The sequence below is a fragment of the Berghia stephanieae genome, chromosome 2, assembly GCF_034508935.2.
Source record: "Berghia stephanieae isolate SIO BIC M18660-M18661 chromosome 2, UCSD_Bste_1.3, whole genome shotgun sequence".
In the NCBI taxonomy this organism is placed as follows: domain Eukaryota; kingdom Metazoa; phylum Mollusca; class Gastropoda; order Nudibranchia; family Aeolidiidae; genus Berghia; species Berghia stephanieae.
The window spans coordinates 72,494,430-72,507,105 of NC_088361.1; the positions used below are offsets into that span (position 1 = coordinate 72,494,430).

The following is a 12,676-nucleotide window of genomic DNA, read 5'->3' on the forward strand; positions in this document are numbered from 1 at the left end:
CAAAAAATGAGAAATGACAATAAAATTCCACCATTTATTGCATTTGAAGCAATTTTAGGGTGATAAACAATCATTTTATGCACAAAAATGAGTTCACGAAAAATTGCACCCGATGACCTTTCAAGGGCCATAACTCCTGTAAATGATACTTGAAAAAACTGTAACACCCGGATTAATTTGTGTTATATGTCCCTGAAGCATGCCTGAATTGTGCTAGTGCAAAATCCCTCTTGTTTATTCATCCTGAAAGGAAACAAGTACACTGTAATATATTTTTTTTTCAAATTATAGAGAAAATGGCTATCAAAGATTTAAAAACGCTATATGGCTTTGTAAAATATTTTATGATATGAGGCAAAAAATGAGAAATTACAATAAAATTCCATTATTGATTGTATGTGAAACCATTTTAAGATGATAAACAACCATTTTATGCACAAAAAAGATTTCACAAAAAATTGCACCTAATGACCTTTCAAGGGCCGTAACTCTCGTAAATGACACTTGAAAAAACGGTAACACCCGGATTAATACTCAAGATATATTGCTGTTTCAGAAAAACCATGTGGCGAAAACTCCCCCAGGGGGGGGGGAGGGTTTCGCCCACTGGCCCATGCACTAATATCGATTGATTTAAATGGCTCCAAGCGTCTTAAAATAAAAATAAGTCTGAAATTCGCCTGGAATATCAGTTTTAAATATTCTTAAAAGGCTGGGTTCGTATTACTCGATCGATATAATATGATGTAAAAGTGTTTGACCAAAATGTAAAAAAGCTGTTTTGATAATGTAGGACAGAGTATGTATTCATCACGTTGCCACTCGCCGGAATATTGAACCCCCCCCCCCCCCCCCCCCCCCCCCCACCAAACCCCGTGATGCAAGTCACCACACATATTATCGGCTCCATATCAGACAATTACACTACTGCCTTACTCTGAAACATGCGTTTTGTTTTTATTTGGACCAGAAACTCGTCCCTTAAGTATCGATCGATCAATGTTTGAAGGACGCGTTTTCTGATCAAAAATTTTTAAACATTATTATTTTCGGAGTACAGCAGTCGGCCTTCTGAGTTAGCTGTCTGTAATGCCTCTTTTGTATAAATACGAGAATAGATTCTTTACATCACTTGTATAGCGAGAAATGGCTTTCCACTACACTCTGTTCAAAGCTACCATAAGTCCAAAGTTAAGGATGAAGATGTGTGATGGTTTAGGAAATGGCTTTTAGCACGCATGAATACAATCAGAGCATATTGCCATTTTCCATAGAAATATTATAAACCCACTCATACCTGACTAACCCACTCTTGGCAAAAGATACAAACCAAAACCTAAGCAATACAAAGCATTCTTACTCCACGATAAGCACAGTGAGGCTTTGTGATCTGGTTGCATGAACTGTTACTGTGTATGTCAATGGTTAGAGTTCACCGCTGCGGGCAGCGCAAAGATGCGTCTTTGAAAAAGACTCTTTACTCATGTTCTTCCATCGTATTTAGGTGTAAAATAACCACCTAGTCGGTAATACAGTTGGCTGTCTAAAAGTAATTTTAATGGCGCCTTACAGACATCATGTCTAATCCTCAGTGCTCAGCGTTGCTTTGGCTTGGGACATCTTAAAAAGCACTTTGAACGCAAATATTGGTTTTTGTGCTTTATAAAAGCTCCCTTTTGTATAACCACGTGGATGTAGACAACGTTAAAAAATAAAACAGCATTGCGGATAAGGTCTTCAATACGCCATACAACTGCATAAAGTTAAAGTCTATTATTCCATTTAATCAATGCGCCATTATGAATTTGATTCCACAATTTCTTAAAGCAAGCAGTCAAACACTGAAATGACTAAGGTGAAAAAAGTGCCTCCAAATGGAGTTACTTTTTTTTCCAATCACTCCCCCCTCCCCAATTCCTTCTCCTTCCACACACAAAAACTCAAGAACTCGCAAAGCCCATTACAAATGACGTCACACGAACACATGAAGTGTGTGCCGTTCAATAATAAGTTAATGAGCACTCGTAGCAAATCTATAACTTTCTCTCTAGTATTCACAATAAGAACGAGCCGCATTCCTGTTTACTTATCCATAATCGATGATCGGTCGATGCTGTCTACCAAGTATTATTCTGAGTATGGGTAGTAGTAGTAGTAGTAGGAAAGAATCAGAAATGATTCCTACAAATAACCCCCCCCCCCCCCCCCCCCCAAAAAAAAAAAAAAAACAAAAAAAAAACAAAAAAAAAAAACAAAAACAAACAAAAAAAAACAAACAAAACAAAAAAAAAACAAAACAAACAAACAAAAAACAAACAAACAAACAAAACAAAAAAAAAACAATATTTGATTGCTGACACAAAATTCCAGTCTAAGTGCGTCTTATCATAATAAAGGGCACAAACCTAATTGAAAGTAATTTCCTATATACAAGCGTCCTATTCAAACATAAGCAGTTGTATCTGTCAATCTAACGCTACAGAAACCGGGATAAATTCCGGCTCGTAAGCCCCGTGTCTACCAAAACAGAATCGAACCAACTAAAAGTCGTCAGTCTTTCGAAAAAGAAAAAAATAGGACACCATTATTTCCCTATACCCGACTACTAAAAGAAAAGCAAGCCGTGTCCACTGGCACCGATACGTCTTTAGTCCATTTCCGGCCAGACTGGGAATAGTTCACTATTTTGGTCGGATCGTGTGATGGATCATCAGCCATTTTCTTCGTCTGCGATTTATTTTTTTTAAAAACACATTTTTGTGCTCAAATCTAAAAAAAAAATATACCAGAATCGAACTCAGCAATTCAAAATTAGTCAATCATACGCGTTTGCGCTTACTTTGAATGCGCTTTTACCATATTTCAATTTCATTTGGTATTTATTTATTTTTTAAAGTAAAGATGTCCTTGTGACACAGTTTTCTTGGAATTTCCCATCCATTCCTTTTGTTTTTTATTGTCATACGCACTCTCGTTCATTCGACTTCCTTCTTTTGTACTACTACTACTACAACAACAACTACTACTACCACAACAACAAATGCTAATATTGGTACTGGACTACTGATGATCAACACCACCACCGCCACAACTACTACTTCTTCTTCTTTGTATTAATACTACTACTACTACTACCATCGTCACCACCACTATTACTACTACTACTACTAATGCTGCTGCTACTCGCCCTCCTCCACCACTACTGATACTGTTACGACTACTGCTACTACTCCTACCACTGATCCTACAACAACAACTGCTACTACTACTATTATTACTATACTTCTACTATTACTACTACTACATACTACCACTACTAATGCTGTTGCTACTGCAACTTCAGCTACACGCTCTCCTTTTTCTCCTCCACCACCACTACTACTACCACCGATCCTACAATAACAACTGCTACTACTACTACTACTACTACTACGAGTATGGCTACTTCTACTATTACTACAACTACTACCATTAATGCTGATGCTACTGCAACTTCTGCTACTCGCCCTCTTTCACCATTACTAATACTCCTACTGCTACTACTAGCACTGATCCTACTACTACTACTACTTCTACCCCTATAACTCATCCATCACCACCACAGCCACCACCATTATCAACACCACTACCTCATTACAACCACTACTACTACTACTTCTACAACTATAACATCACTACTTACAACTACCACCATGACCATGACCTCCATTACTACTACTAATATTATTATCACTACTACTACTTACTACATGTACTGCTACTACTAAAACTACGACTGCTACTACTACTTCTAATATCTAAGACTACTACTACTATTATTATTAGGGAGCAGCGTGGCTAAGCGGTATGGTCTTTGCTTTGTACCCAAATATGGTAGTCATTGTCATAGTACATATTATAGGGTTAGCCTTTTTTCGTGTGTGTTTTGTTTCTTTTTTAGAAAACCCATGATAACTCAGGGAAGTGGACACCATGTGGGGAGTGAACCTGGGTCTATGGGAGATGGATACTAATGGGAATTTCTGAAAAATGATGTACCTTTCTGGGATCCCTCTCTATTGATATACAAATACCACTCACTGATATGAAAATGAACTTCAGCAAAGAGCTGAACATAACACAAAGTCGCCTCATTCCGGGTCGAGGTAATGAAAAAACAAAATCCGGGTTCAGGGTATCTTCTTCATCCACAGCAACGAAAAGGAAATTGCCAGTTTTTCTATCTTATTATTGTTATTAAGGGTTTTACGGCGCTTGCAACACATTTAGGTCATATCAGCGCCAGTAAAAAAAAAAAAATAAGAAAATTGGATAGTAGTAAAGACATTCTTGATGTACTTAAAAGGGCTTGAAGAAAAAAGTAAGACAACGGGGAATCGGTTCAAATAGGGAATAGATTTAGATTCCAAGACCACAATATCAGTGTACTTAGTGTGAGATCACCTAAAAGTCTCAACCAGACACCAGCACAGTCCCACTAAGAGGAAAAAAACATCATCTCCCAAAACTATAACTTTACATTTGACTGTTTCCCTCCCAGCCAAGGACTCCGGCCAGGGTCATGTCAAAACCAAGTAGTCTCATTCCAAGACAAAGACAGAAAGCAGTTGGGAAACAGACACAGGGTGATAGAAGACATAGCAAGTACCTCCATGCCCACTATGGGAGGTCAGGATCCCCACCCAGGTTTTTCTATCTTTGTTGAAAGGCATTTTCATTTAGCTCATTCAAGCGCCCGTAAAGAGAGCATGGTCGGATAGTCATACAGAGACGCCAACCTAAAATTTGGCTCACGGGAATTTCAGACACCACTCGGAGGAATTTCCGCATACAAGAAAAGGAGATTGGGATGGTATTGGGCATTGTGGCTATATCTCGTATAGTTCTAAATTTTATACCTATAACGTAAACATGGGGCCAAACCAAAAGTATGATCTACATTGAAAATACAATAGATGAAGGAATATAGACCTCATCGTCTTGATGGGAACAACATCAACTGCACACTTGATTTGTCATATGCTTGTTTTTAAGGGTTTTACGGCGCTTGCAACACATTTAGATTATATCAGCGCCAGTAAAAAGGAAGAAAATGGGATAGTAAAAAGTTCTAGAATTACAATTAAAGCACCCAAGAAAAAGTAAGACATAGGGGAACTGAGAACAAATAGGGATCAGATGTAGATTCCAAGACCTCACCATCAGTGTACTTAGTTTGAGATCACCTAAAAATCTCATCCAGACACAAGCACAGCTCCCCACGAAGAGGAATACACCCAAGTTTACAAATCATATATAAAACATAAACAAAACATAAATCAGTGCATAACAGAGAGATGATTTACAATGAAAAAAATATCATCTCCCAAAACTAACTACACATTTGACTGTTTCCCTCCCAGCCAGGGTATCCGGCCAAGGCCAGGACAAAACCAAGTAATCTCATTCCAAGACAAAGACAGAAAGCATGTTGGAAAACAGACATAGGGGGATAGAAGACACAGTATTACCTCCCTGCCCACTATGGGAGGTCAGGATCCCCACCCAGTTGTCATATGCAATTAAGAAGTGTTATACAAATTGTTTTTAAGGGTTTTTGTTTGTTTGTTGCTCTAAGTCTCTTCCAACACAATTGAGGTTATATGAGAGACAGCTGAAACAAAAAAACAAGCAATCTAACAAAAATACGAGGGCTCTTTCATAATTAACCGAAAAATGCCCATTGCTCAGCAACCAGTGGAGATTTTTTAATTCTGTAAACGACATGATATTCCTTATTTCCTTACGGATATTCCCAGAAATTATGAAGTGCATCATTTTGCACAATGAATTTCTAGACGATTTTAAAGATGGCGGCCCACCTTGAAACTTGGTCAAAGGAGGAAATCAGAGCTGTCATACGTTTTTTGAACGCCAAAAGTCTGAATCCTACCGAAATTCATAAAGAACTTCAGAGTGTATATGGTGAGCATGTTATGAGCCGTACACAAGTCTATCACTGGTGTAATTTGTTTGAAGCCGGCCATTCCGACTTGACAGACAGGGAAGGGAGAGGGCGTTCGATAACTGCGACGTCAGAAGACAATGTGAAGCGAGTTGATGAGCTTATTCATCAAGACAGGAGGTTGAAACTTCATGAAATCGCAAGCAGTCTTGAAATTTCGGAAACTTCTGCCCATAGAATTGTATTTGATGAACTGGCTACAGAAAAGTCAGCGCAAGATGGGTTCCTAAGCAATTGACAGACAATCATAAAGAACAAAGATTGGACATCTGAAGGGAACTTTTGAGAAGAAGCAAGAGCTCACGCAGGGTTCACGGGCATACTGCCAACGCCGGCGGAGACTTTCTAGGGTACGATGTGACTTTTCTTGACAGCATAGTCACCGGTGATGAGACTTGGTTGCACCATTGCACCCCAGAAACAAAGCAAGATTCGATGACATGGAAACATCCATCCTCACCTGTCGCGAAGAAATTCAAAGTCATGCGGTCAGCAAAGAAAATAATGGGAACTGTTTTCTGGGACAGTCGTGGTGTTATTCTGTTCGAAACCTTACAACCTGGAGAAACAATCAATGCTGCAAGGTACTGCCAAACTCTTGACAAGCTTAGGGAGGCCATTCGCAGAAAGCGCCCAGGGCAGTTGACCAACGGGGTCATTTTGCAACATGACAACGCTACACCCCACACAGCACGAGTGACGCAAGGTTGGCTGGAGAAATATGGATGGGAGATTTTGCCACACCCACCACACAGTCCAGACCTCGCACCATCTGATTATCACCTCTTTGGGCCACTGAAACGTGAGCTGGCAGGAAAGCGCTTTGATGTCGATGAAGAGCTTGTTGACCATGTGCGGAAATGGCTACAAAACCTTGACGGAAATTTTTTCCGAGAGGGTATCTATTCCATGGTGCGGCGTTGGCAGAAGTGTGTCGACAGACTTGGCTGTTACGTAGAGAAATGAAGGATGAGTCAAGGTATGAACACATGCAAGAATTTTGTTGATAGCATAAAAAACGCGGATTTTACAGGCATTTTTCGGTTAATTATGAAAGAGCCCTCGTAGTACGAATGTAAATCAAAATCATAACCTAAAGATATCATAAGCTAAATTATAAATAACCAAGAACAAACAGGCAGAAGATTTACAGAAAAAAAAATATCCCCTGTCAAAAATACAATCACAAACCAAAGAAGCAGGATAGGCTAGTAAAGAGAAGAAGAAACGACATCACTGTCGGATCGTACACCCATGCTAACATCATAGGTATATGATTCAAGGATGATGCTCCCATCCAACCACCCGCTTTTAAGGGTTTTACGGCGCTTGCAACACATTTAGGTCATATCAGCACCAGTAAAAGGGAAGAATGTTGGAGATAAATAAAACAATCTAGATGAACAATTAAAAGGAAAAAGTACGATAAAGGGGAATGGTTCAAATAAGGAACAGATGTAGATTCCAAAGGCACACTATCAGTGTACTTAGTTTGAGATCACCTAAAAGTATCACCCAGACACCAGTACAAGAGCCCACTAAGAGGAATACACTCAAATGCTTAACTACAAATCATACGTTAAAAATAACTATATAGCAGAGAGATGATTTACAAGAAAAAAATATCTCCCAAAACTATAACTATACATTCGACTGTTTCCCTCCGAGCTAAGAACCCCGACCAGGGTCAAGACAAAACCCCAAGTAGGTAATCTCATTCCAAGACAAAACCCAAGTAGGTAATCTCACTCAAGACAAAAACAAAAAGCAATTGGAAAACAGATACAGGGGGATAGACGACAGAGCAAGTACCTCCCTGCCCACTATGAGAGGACGGGAACCCCACCCAATTACAGCGCTTGCAACACATTTATGTTTGTTTGTTTTTAAGGGTTTTACGGCGCTAGCAACACATTAAGGTCATATCAGCGCCTGTAAAAAGGAAGAAAATGGGATAGTAAAAAGTTCTAGAATTACAAATAAAGCACCCAAGAAAAAGTAAGACATAGGGGAACTGGAAACAAATAGGGATCAGATGTAGATTCCAAGAGCACACTATCAAAGTACTAAGTATGAGATCACCAAAAGTCTCATCCAGACACAAGCACAGGTCCCCACTAAGAGGAATACACTCAAATCATATGTAACACATAAACAAAACATAATACAGTGCATAACAGAGAGATGATTTACAAGGGAAAAAATATTATCTCCCAAAACTATACATTTGACTGTTTCCCTCCCAGCCAGAGTATCAGGCCAGGGCCCAAGTAATATCATTCTAATTCTAAGACAAAGACAGAAAGCATGTTGGAAAAAAGGTATAGGGGGATAGAAGACAAGGTATGTACCTCCCTGCCCACTATGGGAGGTAAGGAACTCCACCCAGTTGCAACACATTTAGATCATAGCGCCAGTATAGATAGAATGAAGATGACGTTATACTGGTCTTTGTTATTGTTTTTTGCCATCCGCGTTCATGAGTAATTCTCACTAAACTGTATCAACTAGACTATAAAAGTTCAAGATTACACATAGTTTTGTGTTGATCCTTTATACTTCCGGATGGCAATGCTGTGAGCTTCTTAGCCAAGTGCATACTATCTATAGTCAAATGTAATGTCTTGCATATCTCTATTGAGGCCTTCTCACCTCCCATGGAGGGAAGAGGGGTCTCCCATTATTTTAATGTTATACTCCCCATATATTTTCCCTTTCCTTGCTGCTCTGTTTTTGTTCTGGATTGAGACTGCTCAGGATTTTTTTTTCAGATCCTGGCGTGGATCCTTTGTTGGGAGAGAGACAGTCAAATTGTCAAATGTACGATACTACACTCCAGCACCTTTCCTTGAACTCTTCGGGACATGCATAAAGGTTTGAGGACTTTTTAAAAAAACTTTTTATTTGTCGCGTCAAAGACAAAACTAAATAAGCTAGGTATATTATCATTCCACCTACACACTCCGCTAGACGTGGATGTATTCACTGCCTACTGTGCCACAGACGAGAGAGACGGGCGACAGTATCTTGCTTTGTCGTGTTCACACACAGACGAGTAGTCAGTAATCAGCTAACACGCACACAGCGTGTGTCGGACACAGGCCTTTATCACTTTCAGTTTAGTTCACCAGGTAAATCTAGCCATTCCTTGACGCGTCATAGTCATATCTGTGTTGTGCTTATTTATTGCTGTTGGGTCTATTTTCGCGTGTTCAAAAAGTTCCGACAATTTTTTCACCAACATTTACAGACCTGAACCTGTGACTTGCCATAACGAATTGATGGCAGCATGGCCTAGCGTTATGGTCTGTTTCGTACCTTTGAAACGTGCCGAGTTCGACTATCCATTGCACTATGTTTTGTTTTGTTTTTAAGGGTTTTACGGCGCTTGCACCACATTAAGGTCATATCAGCGCCAGTAAAAAGGAAGAATATGGGATAGTAAAAAGTTCCTCCAAGAATTACAAATAAAGCACCCAAGAAAAGGTAAGACTAAGACAAAGGGGTATGGTACAAATAGGGAATTGGTGTAGATTCCAAGAGCATACCATCAATGTACTTAGTTTGAGATCACCTAAAAGTCTCAGCCAGACACGAGCACAGGTCCCTACTAAGAGGAATACACTCAAATGCCTACATTATAAATTCAAAACAAATATAATAATATATAACATGATTTACAAGGAAAAAAATCTCGTCTCCCAAAACAATAACTTACATTTGACAAAATCAAGTAATCTCATTCCAAGACAAAGACAAAGCAAGTTGGAAAACAGATATAGGGGGATAGAAGACAGTAAGTACCTCCCTGCTCACTATGGGAGTTCAGGAACCCCACCCAGCCACTGCACTATTTAAGCAATTTACCTCTCCCTATTCACTTTGTGACGCTGCACTGCAGCTGGCACTGGCACTTGGGTTATTCTAAGACAGATTTCCTTTTGGGGATGAATTATGGCAATTTTGTCTTGTTTTTAAGGGTTTTACGGCGCTTGCAACACATTAAGGTCATATCAGCCCCGGTAAAAAGGAAGAAAATGGGTTAGTCAAAAGTTCTAGAATTACAATTAAAGCACCCAAGAAAAAGTAAGACAAAGGGAATGTTTTTTTTTTGTTTGTTTGTTGCTTTAGGTCTCTTCCAACACAATTGAGGTTATATGAGAGACCGCTGAAACAAAAAAACAAGCAATCTAACAAAAATAGTACAAATGTAAATCAAAATCATAACCTAAAGATATCATAAGCTAAATTATAAATAACCAAGAACAAACAGGCAGAAGATTTACAGAAAAAAAAATATCCCCTGTCAAAAATACAATCACAAACCAAAGAAGCAGGATAGGCTAGTAAAGAGAAGAAGAAACGACATCACTATCGGATCGTACACCCATGCGAACATCATAGGTATATGATTCAAGGGTGATGCTCCCATCCAACCACCCGCTCACAAAGGGAATGGTTCAAATAGGAAACATGTAGACTCCAAGAGCATACTATCAGTGTACTTAGTTTGAGATCACCTAAAAGGCTCATCCAGTCACAAGCACAGTCCCCACTAAGAGGAATACACTTAAACGGTTACAAAACATATATAATATGTAAACAAAACAATACAGGTCATAACAGAGAGATGATTTACAAGGGGAAAAAATACCATCTCCCATAACACTAACTAAACATTTGACTGTTTCCCTCCCCAGCTAGGGTATCCGGCCAGGACCTGGACAAAACCAAGTAACTCATTCCAAGACAAAGAAAGCATGTTGGAAAAAAATATAGGGGGATAGAAGACAAAAGTGCCTCCCTGCCCATATGAGAGGTAAGGAACCCCACCCAGTTTGTGGGATCATGTGCTAGTGTCTTGATGAGACTTTAAGTTGATCTCAAACTAAGTATATTGATGGTATCCTCTTATAATCCAAATATGTTCCCTATTTGAACCAATTCCCCTTTGCTTTACTTTTTCTTGGAATCGAATGGATGTTCATGATATAATTTTAAATAAATAGTTCAACGATGATGATGATTTAAAAATATGAAAATCTTTTAATTCGTCTTTCAACCCATTTAAAACAATTGAAACTTCAGCATTCATACCTATCACATCCTTATAAACAAAATTTTATGATGTATTGCAATTGAACACAACAAACATAAATTGGTCGTATATTAATGTGGCACACCAAGGAACACATTATCTCTCCAAAAGCAAAATAGAAAAAAACAAAACAAAAACAAACTCAACTTTATCAGACATTATTTCAGTAATAATTTTCAGGAATTCAACAAGAAACAAACACAAACTGGGTGACTTGAATGAAATGAAATAAAGCCACCAACCCATCACAATTTCCATTATGATATTGTAACAAAGGTATTTGAAAACAATATTCTTAACTTTTAAAACATTTTCCTTACTTGTAACAAAACGTGAAAAACAAAAATATCTCACTGGTAACGAAGAACAACCCACTGTATGATGTTCTCGTATAAATTATCTGGAAATGTACAATCAAATTCATGCAGTAATAAATCAGGACCTCATATTTATTTTCCAGTCAACAGCATACACAAGGCTTTGCAAGCACCATTCTATCAAACCAACAAGTAACTTGCTTACTATATCTACAACCAGCAATTTACTGCCGCTATCAGTCTTCTCTAACGCGCGATGCAGTAAGTGATATGAAGGATGAGTGACAATGACCCCAGTGAAATCCATTCAATGATACCCCAATGACTATGACTTCCCCATTACATCATTCCACCCATTCCACCCATACCTCCCATACCACCCATGCCTCCCATTCCACCCATCCCTCCCATTGGATCCTTGTCTTCCTTTGGTTGTTCTGTTACTACTGACTCAGCTGTTGTTAACAGGGAAGCCACACCTGCTGCATCCATGAGAGCTGTCCTGACAACCTATTAAACAAAAAAACATTTAACAAGAAAAGCCATGAATAATGATAGAATAACTGAGGGGGAAAATTGCTTTGAGATGTCTCCTACAATGAAAACAAAGCAAGTAAGATAGAAAACTAATTAGATACCATATAGAATCATTCCCAAGATAAATCAAATCAACATTCACAGGAATACAACTACAGCTTGAGAAACATACCTTTTACTGTTCTTGAAAGTGAAAATTGCTTTTTGGTCCCAAACTATATTTTTATAATACAGTAATTTAATACAAACAATTCGAAACGTCACTTTCTCTGTTTTGCTATTGTGAAGGTTTTATTTTCCTTTTTGGAATGGATCAAGTGAGGAAAGGAAATCAACAAATTTTTTTTTCTGACAAAAATTAGATGCATTAATTACAATTTGTATTTGCATTATTACAAATTTTAAAACTATTCCCATCTTTGTTTACAACTTGTTTCATTATCAAGTTTGACACACGCTGTTTGATTCCAGTATGAGTTTTTCACAACTCGAAGGTCTTTACTGTCTACTCCGACCTTTTCTAAGATTTTGATGAGCGTTTTGTATTGTACTGAATCGAATCAAAAGCTTTGGAACAATCAATGAAGTGTAGTGATTTTTGTTTTGATTGACCTTTGCATTATTGTTTTCAAATTTAAAATTGCATTCACTGTACCCTTTTCTTTAACGAAACCAAACTGATCGTTCCATCAGACCTTTTTAACATATATAGTCAAATAA

General features: G+C 38.3%; 1 protein-coding gene across 2 annotated transcripts in view; it reads right to left on the minus strand.

The window, feature by feature from the left end:
* Positions 1-11,027: 11,027 nt before the first annotated feature.
* The window catches only part of LOC144965495 (heat shock protein 60A-like), a 38,174-nt gene continuing 36,525 nt past the window's right edge, over positions 11,028-12,676 (minus strand). For both annotated transcript variants that reach the window (XM_078900891.1, XM_078900892.1), the window contains exon 13: positions 11,028-11,929. In XM_078900891.1, coding sequence (XP_078757017.1) covers positions 11,759-11,929 — 171 coding nt within the window. In that variant the 3' untranslated portion in view covers positions 11,028-11,758. The remainder of the gene's footprint in view (positions 11,930-12,676) is intronic.